The following is a 12,284-nucleotide window of genomic DNA, read 5'->3' on the forward strand; positions in this document are numbered from 1 at the left end:
CTCCTCCTCCTCCTCCTCCTCCCCTGCTCCTCCTCCTCCTCCCCCTCCTCCTCCTCCTCCTCCCCTGCTCTTCCTCCTCCTCCCCTGCTCCTCTTTAAAATGCTCTTTTCTTGTTGAGCTCAAGCCTTCGTTCCAGTGTTACATTTCTCAGTGCTCATTTCTACTTCAAACTGCACACATTTTTTTGTTTCTTTTTGTCCTGCTCATTCTTTTTCTTTATGACCTGTGTGAGAGTAATTAGTAGCTGAATGAAGAAGAAGAAATAAGCCGGGCGGTGGTGGCGCACGCCTGTAATCCCAGCACTCTGGGAGGCAGAGGCAGGCAGATTTCTTTCTTTTTTTTCTTTTTTTTTTTTTTTTACTATTTCTTTATTTTATGTATATGAATATACTGTAGCTGTTTTCAGACACACCAGAAGAGTGCATCAGATCTCATTACAGATGGTTGTGAGCCACCATGTGGTTGCTGGGATTTGAACTCAGGACCTCTGGAAGAGCAGTCAGTGCTCTTAACCGCTGAGCCATCTCTCCAGCCCCTGCAGGCAGATTTCTGAGTTCGAGGCCACCTGGTCTACAGAGTTCCAGGACAGCCAGGGCCACACAGAGAAACCCTGTCTCGAAAATAACAACAAACAAACAAACAAAAATATAAAATCTATAGAAGTGTCAGCTTAATCAACATAATGAATTAACTCATCTCCCCCTAATTTTTTGATGATTTTTTGTTTGTTTATTTATTGGTTGTTTGTTTTGAGACAGGTTCTCTTGAAACAGCCCTATCTGTGCTAGAGTTCACTTTGTAGACCAGGATGGCCTTGACCGGCCACTGCTGGGATTAAAGATGTATACCACCACACCCGGCCCTTGAGGCCTTATGACCCTCCTAGATATCTCTGCTTTGCTGCCACCCCAGTTTCCAGCTACCATCAGTCTAGTCTGTTCACTACTCTATAGAGTAGTCTGCTTACACTTCATTGTATATAAAGTTATATAGTTATATATTATTTTCTTCTGACTCTTTTTGCGTGTATGTATGCATGCATGTTCAAGTTCAAATCCAGCTTTAATAAGGTTATTTGGTAGCAGTACACAGTCTCTGATTCTGCTCTTGGGTCAGAATAGGCAACATTATATATTTTGTTTTGTAGGTGATTTGGGTATACACATATTACTGAATCCTTCCCACTTCAATTCATTACCAGCTGGTAAATCACATTGTTTTTTTTTTTTTAATTCTCTATAGCAAAGACATTTGTAAAAACAAGGTTCAAAAATAAAATCTATAAACAAAAACAAAAACAAAAAAAAAAGGAAGGAAGGAAAAAGCTGGGCAGTGATGGTGCATGCCTTTAATCCCAGCACTTGGGAGGAGGCATAGGCAGGCAAATTTCTGAGTTCGAGGCCAGCCTGGACACCAGAGTGAGTTGCAGGATAGCCAGGGCTACCCTGGCTCGAAAAAAAAAACAAAAACAAAAACCAAAAATCAAAAATCAAAACAAAAAAACAATAAAATGTACATATTCAAAAGATTACCTTAAACTATTAAGAATATATAACTGGGGGCTGGAGAGATGGCTCAGGGGTTAAGAGCACTGACTGCTCTCCCAAAGGTCCTGAGTTCAAATCCCTGCACCCACATGGTGGCTCATAACCATCTGTAATGAGATCTGATGCCCTGTTCTGGAGTGTCTAAAGACAACTACAGTGTACTTACATATAATAAGTAAATAAATCTTTATTTAAAAAAAGAATATATAACTGTATAACATATATTAAAGATATCTGTATTAAAATTTTTAGATTTTATTATTTCATGTATATGATATTTGCAAGCATGTATGTGTTCCGCGTGCATGCCTAGAGCTTGCTAAGGCCAGAAGAGTGCGTCAGATCCTCAAGGAATCAGAGTTACAGAGGATTGTGAGCTGCCACCCTCTGGTGCTGGAAATCAGACCTGGGTTCTCTGCAAAGAACAAGCCAGGTTTCTTACCCTTTGAGTGTCTGTAGCCCTAAGACAGCTACATCTACCTGTCCTCCAGGTTTCAAAGCAAGCATTTGATGTCTGTGCATCCTTGCCATTGCTTATGGGTAATTATGGTTCAGAGACCATACATACTGTTTCCAAAACTATAAAAGTCTCCATTTAAGTCCAGATGCAGTGGTACACACCTTCAGTCCCAGCACTTGGGAAAAAGAGGCACGCAGATCTTTGTGAGTTCCAGGCCAGCCAGGGCTACAGATTGAGAGGCTCTGTCTCAAAAGCCAACCAACCAACCACATATATTAAACAAACAAAACCAGTGAACCAAACAAAAACCAACACTACTTTGAAAGCCCCAGTATAGCCCCAGTGGATGCTGGGGGACAGAATGTGCTTGATTTTAGCCTTTAAAGCCAACAGGCCATTTCCATCCATAGGATTCTCCTTCTGTTAGCTGTTTCTCAAATACCTTAACATCTACTTTGCAATAGGTCTAAGGGTGAACTGATTTCAGGGTCTGATGGACAGCCTTCCTCAGTCAGGCACTCAGCAGACCTGGAAACAAAGCCTTAAAGGGTGTGGTGCTTCTTCTCACAGCTCCACATTTGGTGCAGAATGTCATGGTGCCCTGGCTCTTGTGCCTGGTTCTTTGATCAGTGACATAGTATGCATCAAGGATCCAGGTGAAGGCTCTCAGAAGGTTCTGCGTGGCTGAGAGTGGCCATACCATAACCTCTTCTGGCAGCTTATACAAAATGGACTCAACAATACAGACACAACCGCTTCTCCGGCAAGGTTCTTCCAAATGTCTTGTTTGTCCTATGTGCTACATAGCTTTATATCAACTTGACACAAGCTAAAGTCATCTGTATGAAGGGAACCTCAATTAGGAAATGCCTCCAGAAGATTGGCGGCTAGCTGGCAGGGCATTATCTTAATTAGTGGTTGGTGGGAGAGAGGGTCCTGGTCATTGTGGGTGGTGCCACTCCTGGGTTGTTGGTCCTGGGTTCTATAAGAAAGTAGACTGAGAAAGCCATGAGGAGCAAATCAATAAGCAGCTCCCCCCACCATGGCCTCTGAACCAGTTACTGCCTTCGGCCCTGTTTGAATTCCTGCCCTGATTTCCTTTGATTAAAAAGTAAATAAAATAAAATAAAAAGTGAAGCCGGGCAGTGGTGGCGCATGCCTGTAATCCCAGCACTCTGGGAGGCAGAGGCAGGTGGATTTCTGAGTTTGAGGCCAACCTGGTCTACAGAGTGAGTTCCAGGACAGCCAGAGCTACACAGAAAAACCCTGTCTCCAAAAAACAAAAAACAAAAATCTAGGGGGAAAAAAAGCCCAAGAGAGCTAGGGAAATAGTTCAATAGGTACAGTACCATGCGAGTGTGAGGACCAGAGTTTGGCTCCCCAGCAATCTTGTAAAACTATGTTGGTGTGGCAGCTCTCATGCAGTTGTATCCCTTTGGAAGGCAGAAATAGGTGCTCCTGTAGGGTAAAATGGCTAGCTGGACTAGTCCTATCGGTGACTCTGGGTTCCACTGAGAGAGTCTGACTCTTAGTAGGGAGATGGCCTGTACACACCTGGGCTCCATACCACACAGAGTGGGGCAGGGGCAGGGGCCGGGAGTAGTTACAAATGGCAGATAGGGCTGGGCAGTGGTGGTGCACGCCTTTAATCCCTGCACTTGGGAGGCAGAGACAGACGGATTTCTGAGTTCGAGGCCCACCTGGTCTACAGAGTGAGTTCCAGGACAGCTAGGGATACACAGAGAAACCCTGTCTCGGAAAAAAACCAAAAACCAACCAACCAAAAAATGGCCATATAGGACCAGGTGACCTCAGAGATTCACCTACCTGTGCCACCTGAGTGTTGGGATTAAAGCTGTGTACCACCACTGCCCAGCACATTTTTATGATCTAGTAAAGGGCTGTGCATACAGCTTTGATTTACTGATTATGTTTTGACACAGGGCCTCCCTATGTAACTCAAGGTGTCCTGGAACTCCCTATGTAGTCCAAACTGACCTTTTTTCTTTCTTTTTCTTTCTTTCTTTCTTTCTTTCTTTCTTTCTTTCTTTCTTTCTTTCTTTCTTTCTTTCTTTTTTTTTTTGGGGAGGGGGGCGGGTTTGGATTTTTTTTTTTTTTTCAAGACAGGGTTTCTCTGTATAGCCCTTGCTATCCTGGAACTCACTCTGTAGACCAGGTTGGCCTTGAACTCAGAAATCCGCCTGCCTCTGCCTCCCAGAGTGCTGGGATTACAGGAGTGGGTGACCACCGCCCAGTGAAATAGTTTTTGTCTGCTTTTTTTCTTTCTTTTTTTTTTTTTTTATTATTTATTATATATAAGTACACTGTAGCTGTCTTCAGATACTCCAGAAGAGGGCATCAGGTCTCATTTTGGATGGTTGTGAGCCACCATGTGGTTGCTGGGATTTGACCTCAGGACCTTCAGAAGAGCAGTCTGTGCTCTTAACCGCTGAGCCAGCTCTCCCCAAACTGACCTTAAACTGAAAATCCTCCTACGTTCACCTTCTGAGTGCTGAAATTATAGATATGTTACTACCATATCTATTTGAGAATAAATATTATTGCTCTCATTTTTAGACAGGTGCTTTCTTTCTTTTCTTTTCTTTTTTTTTTTTTAAGATTTATTTATTGTAATATGTAAGTACACTCTAGCTGTCTTCAGACACCCCAGAAGAGGGCATCAGGTCTCATTTTGGATGGTTGTGAGCCACCATGTGGTTGCTGGGATTTGACCTCAGGACCTTCAGAAGAGCAGTCAGTGCTCTTAACCGCTGAGTCAGCTCTCCAGCTCCCCCCACCCCCCCACCCCACCCCCGCTTTCTTTCTTTTCTTTTTTTTTTTTTTTTCCCATTTTTTTCGAGACAGGGTTTCTCTGTGTAGCCCTGGCTGTCCTGGAACTCATTCTGTAGACTAGGCTGGTCTCGAACTCAGAAATTCACCTGCCTCTGCCTCCCAAGTGCTGGATTAAAGGCGTGCGCTACCACGCCCGACAGACAGGCTTTTTCTTACTCTCTGTGTTGACCAGGGTAGCCCAGAACACACGGGGACCTGCCTGCTTCTGTCTCCCAGGTGCTGTGGTCTAAGAAGTGCATCATTACACATAGCTTATTTTGGTTTTGGTTTTCTTCCGAGACAGGGTCTCAGTTAGCCCAGGCTACTCAAATTCCATTGTATAACCAAGGCTAACCTTGAGCTCCAAATCCTCCCGTTTCCATTTCCTATGTGCTGGGATTATAGGCAGTGTCATCGAGGCCAATTGTTAGTGGGGTGGAGAATTAAACCCAGCATGCTAAGCATGGCAGTTCTTGGTTGTCAACCTGACTACTTCTGCAATCATCTAAAACTAAAGCGGCTAGATATACCTGGAAAGGGTTCTTCCCCCTTTCTTTTTTCTGTTTTGTTTTTCAAGGCAGGGTTTCTTTGCATGGTCCTGGCTGTCCTGTAACTCACTCCGTAGACCAGACTGGCTTCAAACTCAAAAGAGAGCTGCCTCTTTCTTCTCCCAAGTGCTGGGATTAAGGAGGTGTGCTGCCAGCTGGGCGGTGGTGGCGCACGCCTGTAATCCCAGCACTCTGGGAGGCAGAGGCAGGCGGATCTCTGAGTTCAAGGCCAGCCTGGTCTTCAGAGTGAGTTCCAGGACAGCCAGGGCTACACAGAGAAACCCTGTCTCGAAAAAACCAAATCCAAAAAACCAAAACAAACAAACAAAAAGGATGTGTGCTGTCACCACAGGGCGCAATAGGCTACTTCCTCAGGATTCTGAAGACCAGCTGAGGCATCGAGCTGTTGAACGGAACAATGGCTGGATTCTTGGAACTCGTTTTGGTTGGCAGCCATTGTTGGACTAGCTGGACTATAAGCTACAAGCCACTCTTAACTCTTTCTCCCGTAGATTCATTCCATAAGTCCAGTTCCACTAGAGACCCCTGACTAGCACACAAGGTGTGCTCTGTCACCTGAGCTCCATCCCACCTACGTCACAAGTGCTCCACTACCGTCTTGTCTTTTTCCCTTTCTTGATAAGGACCTCTTTTCCCTCCTTTTCATGGTCTCCTTTCTATTTTCAAGAAGTATAGTAATACCCACACATATGTATATACATATGCAAATATACACACACATATACACATATACAAGCATACATATATGCACATACATACATACATACATACATATATACATACATACATCAATTCATTTGAGACAGTATCTTTTCACCAAATCAGAAGGTTACAATTTCAGCTAAGATGGCTGGCTGCTGGGTTCCTGGGACTGCCCATCTCTGCTCCTCAGTATTGGGGTACAGGCATGCTGAGGTTAGCCATGCTCTGCTTAGATGTGGCTTTGCACCCAGATTCTCACCCTTGCAGAGCAGTGCTCTTTACTCTCTAAGCCTCTGCTGTGCTTTACAAAATACCTTATTTTTGTGCTAGGTGATGGTGGTGCACACATCCAGTCCCAGCACTTAGGAGACAGAGACAGGTAAATCTGTGGGAGTTCAAGGCCAGCCTGGTCTATAGAGTGAGTTCCAGGATAGCCAGGGCTACACAGAGAAACCCTGCCTCAAAACAAACAAACAAAAACCCCCACCTTATTTTTGTTTCCTTAAATCGGAATTTTATGTGGCTCTGACTGGCCTTGAACTCACTAAGCAGCCAGGGATGACCCTGCCTTCCAACTGCAGAGATTATAAGCGTGCGTGTCACTACAGCTGGCTTTAAATGCTTTAAAGATTTCTTTTGATTCCTTCAAAATTATATTCATAAATATTCTACTAATTATAGCCATACTTTAAAATTAATGTGAATATGAGTAAACAAAAGGAAATTAGTTTTGAGTTCATGTTTCCAAATGTTTAAATCCTAGGTCAAATTTAACCTAACATAGATGGATCTTCACATCTAAGTTAAACTAAATAAGTGTAAAAGCTACAAACAGCTAGATACAAATTCAGTTTTATTGTAGCAACACTAGATACAATTAGCAGTAATGCGTTATTATTGGTTCCGTTAAGTCTGCTTTTTTACATTTTTTTTTATTTCTATTTTATGTGTCTGCATTTGGTGTTTTGCCTGCATGTATGTCTGTGTGAGGGTGTCAGAGCTTGGAGTTTATAGACAGTTGTGAGCTGCCATGCTGGTGCTGGGAATTGAACCTGGGTCCTGTGAAGGACCAGCCAGCGCTCTTAACTGCTGAGCCCTCTCTCTGGCCCCTAGTTTGCTTTTCCTTTGCTGTGATAAAGACCATAAGCAAAAGTGACTTGAGCAAGGGGTTTATTTGGCTTTCAGGTGACAACCCATCATGAGGGAAAGCCACCGCAGAACTCAAGGCAAGTACCTGGAGGTTGGAAGGAAGCAGAGACTTGGGAGAAAAGCTTAGTGATGTGTCCACCTTACTCTTGAATTTTGAGGACCACCTTCCCGGGGCTGGTCTCACCCAGAGGGCAGGGCCTGCCTGCCCACAGCAATCCTGAAGCAGAAAAGTGCCTCGAAGGTTTGCCTGGAGACCAGTCTGTTTACTGCATTGCTCTGCCCAGAAACAATTGACATGAGCTGGAGTCACAGGAGAGGAGGGAGGGAGCCTCAGATGAGAAAAATGCCCCCACGAGGTCAGGCTATAAACCAGCCAGCAAGCAGTGCCCCCCACGCCCCTCTATCGCTCCAGGACCCTGTCTGGATGCTAGTAATGGGAAACTGTTATATGGGACTGAGAGTGAAAGAAAGCTTTCCTTTTTCAAGTTGCTTTTGGCTGTGTACAATCACAGCAATGGTAACCCTAAGACACAGATGACCTTACCTTGTGTCACGTGGACAAACTAATCAGCACAGGTGCTGTGTGACAGTGTTTTAGAATTGTGAAAACCACTTGGAAATTAAAAAATTAATGTAAGAGCCGGGCAGTGGTGGTGCACACCTGTAATCCCAGTGCTTGGGAGGCAGAGGCAGGCAGATTTCTGAGTTCAAGGATAGCCTAGTCTACAGAGTGAGTTCCAGGACATCCAGGGCTACACAGAGAAACCCTGTCTCAAAAAACAAAAAACAAAACAAAACAAAACAAAAAAAGCCCCCCCAAAAAACAAAAAAAAAAAACAAAAATTTTTATGGGATGTGTGTGTGCACGTGTGTGTGTGTGTGTGTGTGTGTGTGTGTGTGTGTGTGTTTTCATATCCTATGGCACCATGTAGGCATCAAAGGGTAACCTGGAGTCAGCTCTCTCCTGCTGCTTGGTGGGCTCTCGGCACAGAACTCTTGGTTGGTCAGGCTTGGCAGCAAGCATCTCTCCTGGCTGAGCCATTTCATCGACCCTCCCCCCAACATCAGTACCTTTTCTGAAGATGCAAGTAATCTATCTTTCTGATAATTCTGACAATCAGATGGGTTCCCACAGTTTTTCCGCTGTTTGTTAGAGAGAGGGTCTTTTGTAGTCCTCTCAGCTAGCCTCAGACTTCCTGTGTAATTGAGGGTGACTCTGAACTTGTGATTCTTCTGTCTCCATCCCCTTGTGTGGGGATTCCAAGCATACTCAATTGACTGGTAGGGTGCGTGCACAGGATGTGGAAGAGCCTGACTCAAAGCCCACTACCATAAAAAGGAAGCAACTCACTCTTTGCCTTTAGCAATCTTGGTTTATGGATAAAGCAAAGGCTCTTGGGAAATGTTAGTGACAGCAAATGCTATTTTAACAAAAGAGCTGCAGTTGGGGGTCCCAGGCCAGCTTAAACCCCAGTGATCTTTCCATTTCATTATAGTCTTGCTAGGTGATGAAAGCTTAAAAAGTTATTTGAAAAGTTGTCCATACAGGGAAGGTCTCGTGTAGCCCAGATTAACCTCAAACTTCCTGTGTAGCTTAGACTACCCCTGAGTTCTTGCTTGTAATTCCTGAGTGCTAGGGTTGCAAGCGTGAGCCACCATGTCTGACCTAAGACTTTTTTTTAATGAGAGAAATTCTGAAAATCATAGTAAAGCCACAGTAGCTACACTTCAGTTTCTTTCTGACACGGGAGGGCCTCCTCGAATTGCCTAGGCTGGCCTAGGACCCAGTCTTGCTAGCAAGACTGTGGAATAAGACTGAGGGTCAGGGCTAAAAGGCATCGGAGTCACAGGATGAATCCCAGGCCATCAGACCCCAGAAACCAGCATCAGGGCGCAGGTCTGAGTTTATTGCCTGGCCCGTAAGCTTATGTAGTGTGTTTGAGCCAATCCCAAGCCCCTAGACCATTGTCCAATCATATCTCTCCTTTTTTTTGTTTTGTTTTGTTTTTCGAGACAGGGTCTCTCTGTGTAGCCCTGGCTGTCCTGGAATTCACTCTGTATACCAGACTGGCCTCGAACTCAGAAATCCGCCTGCCTCTGCCTCCCAGAGTGCTGGGATTACAGGCGTGCGCCACCACCGCCCGGCTCCATCTTCCTTTTTTCCTTCACAAAGTTGACCTCCACATCCCCTACACAAGACTTTAAGAGTTTTTTAAAATCCTATTTTACTTGTCTGCTTGTATGTGTGTGGCCATGCATGTTGTGGTCTGAAGGCAACTTACAAGAGTTTGTTCTCTCTGTCCACCCTGGATGTACTTGGCTGCGGGCACCTGTAGTCCCTGGGCCCTCTCACTGCCCTGACAAGACTTGCCGTTGCTCGACTTTGTATTAATTACTGACATCCTCACAGCATTATGGCATGATCTTATTTTAAACCTGTATGCTATTCCTTCTTTTCACAGGATCTTCTTTCGAACCTGGCTGGGATAATGAACAACGTGCAGCTGATAATGACTCGGTATAATATCGACAGCTTGTCCCCTGGGATAAAGGGCACCGTCTCAGAAGGCCAGAAAAAGAAGAGAAAGGCTTTCTTAGAAAAGATTGCCATATGTGTAAAAAATACTGATATAAGAGAAAGAACCCTCTCCAAGATTCTGTCCTGGCTAGAAGAATGGAGTAAGTGTGGAGAAGACTCCAGAGGGAAGGAGCACAGTTAAGGAAAGAGGGGAGACGAGGGACATGGAAGGGCTGGCCACACCAGAGAGGAAGACCCAGCCGTGGGAGGGAACAAACAGTAAAATATCCATTATATTTTCATAACATACTGATTTAACTGTTTGGGGTTCTATTCCAAGTCTCTTCCTATAAAGGGAAAAGGTTCAGGGTAGTACAAGATAAATATAAGACAATTATTCCCCAGTGGAACCACGATGTATAGTTACAGATTAGCATAAGCCTATGCGAATATAATTGGTTTGTTTCCTCTGTAAGATGGTTTTTCTTTTCTCTTTTCTCTTTTAAGATTTTATTCTGTCTGAGGTGGCCGCCATTAATATGGACGAGTACCACCACTGGATTGCCAAGATGGAGCTGATGCCAGACATGCTGAAAGGGATCAACAACAATGTCGAGTCTCTGATTCAAATGACCATGTTCCTCATTGAAGAGAAAAAGAGACTAAAGAAAAAAACATGTAAGCGCACTTTGTAACACTTGGGAATGGAGTTTAACTTTTTACCAAAATACAGCTCTATTGGGGGATGGAGAGACAGTTCTGTGTTCAAGAGCACTGGGTGTTTTCCCATGGGTAACATTCCCAGCGCCCACATGGCGGCTCGCAGCCATCTGTAGCTCAGGTTCCAATGGGAAACGTGCCTTCTTTTGGCTTCTTCAGGTACTGCTGTGTACATGGTGCCCAAACATATATGCAGGCAAAACTCTCATACACATAAAATAATAATAGGTAAAAATGTATTGGGGTATAATTTGCATTCCATAAAATGCATGTGTATCAAGTGCACAAATATTTCCATAAATATTTCACCGTTGCTGTGGGATGAACAACAACCCTCATCCCCTTGGCAGTGATGCTCGGGTTGAACTCAGAGCCTCATGCGTTTTGAGGCAGGCCACACCCATGGCCCACAGTAGTTCATTTTAAAATCATTTCCATTATCCAAGAAGATCTGTGCCCGTGTGCAGTCTATTTTCACTCTTATCCACAGTCCTGGACAACCATCTATTTTATATGAACATCGTGTTATAAGTGGGTGTGGCCCACTGTCCACCGGATTCCCTCTAGGGCGTCAGACTAAGGGGGGCAAAGCAGAGTCTGGACTGGGAATGCCGGGAGCCTCAGGGCTCTTAGAAGAGAAGTAAAAAGGATGGGCAGCCTGTGCAGGGCAGGCAGCCAGGGTGCTGGGTCTCTCCTCAGCCGCACCTGTAAGCAGAGGCAGAGGTGACAATGCACTCTGATGTGAGCCCCTGCAGGCAGCAAGAGCCTGGCCAGCCAAGCAGGTCCAAAATCTATCAGTGAATGCTTTGGGAGAGAGGTGTTACAACTCCGTAAAAACAGCCACTCTCCGACATCCTCAGTGAAATAACCTGTGCCCTTTATTTCATGTGGACAGGGTCTAGTGAACCTTGGAGAGTGGGTGGGATTTGGGGTAGATGTTTCCTATTGGCTCAGTCTGAGATGTTAAAGATGCTTTATTTGCACTTTAGTAGCACTGGAGGGGCTACTGACTGAGGACTCCTCAAGGTCCTCTTATTTGTGTGCTGTAGTTACTGATGCAGAGCAGGTGCACAGGCAGCCTCCACTCCTGCCCTTCTCGAATCTCTGACATCCCCGGGTTTGAGCTCCCTCAGCCTTGACAGTCTTTATGGCGCTCTCTCTGGTGTCGTGATCCATCGCGGCTGTCTGGTGGCATGACCCACCTGCCTCGCATGTGGGTTTTTGTTTAGTTGAGACAGAGTCAGCCAGGCAGTGGTGGCACACGCCTTTAATCCCAGAACTTGTGAGGCAGAGGCAAGGGGATTTCTGAGTTCCAGGACAGCCTGGTCTAGAGAATGAGTTCCAGGACAGCCAGGACTATACAGAGAAACCCTGTCTTGAACCCCCACCACACACACACACACACAAAAGGCTGGCCTGGAACTTGAGATTCCCTTGTCATAGCCTTCTGGAGGCTGGGATTGTAGAAGTGAGTTACTATATCTTCCGGTGTGGATTGTCTGTCCTGCCTGCCTTCTTCAGCAACATTGTCACTAGCAGGGGAGGCACATATTTAGAAGTTCAACACTATAATATTTTAGAACATTAATTTTATTTTCCGTCTGTCTGTGAGGATCTGTACGTGAGTGTGTCACCGTGAAGCCCAGAGGCAACAGATCCCTCGAGTTAAAAGGGTGTTTGCAGGGAACCTAATCAGGTTCTTTAGAGAGCAGAGATTTCTTAACTGCTGATCCTTCTCCCAACAAGGTTTTTAAAGGTTTAATTTTTTGGAGACATTCTCTCTAGCT

General features: G+C 45.0%; 1 protein-coding gene across 1 annotated transcript in view; it reads left to right on the top strand.

Annotated features, from left to right (window-relative positions):
• LOC127667399 (protein FAM186A-like) overlaps nt 1-12,284 on the top strand; it is a 29,550-nt gene that overhangs the window by 2,630 nt on the left and 14,636 nt on the right. Inside the window, exons 2-3 of the mRNA XM_052160378.1 lie at nt 9,722-9,938; nt 10,285-10,455. Coding sequence (XP_052016338.1) covers nt 9,722-9,938; nt 10,285-10,455 — 388 coding nt within the window. The remainder of the gene's footprint in view (nt 1-9,721; nt 9,939-10,284; nt 10,456-12,284) is intronic.

This window comes from Apodemus sylvaticus, chromosome 17 (assembly GCF_947179515.1).
Source record: "Apodemus sylvaticus chromosome 17, mApoSyl1.1, whole genome shotgun sequence".
NCBI classification, from domain to species: Eukaryota; Metazoa; Chordata; class Mammalia; order Rodentia; family Muridae; genus Apodemus; species Apodemus sylvaticus.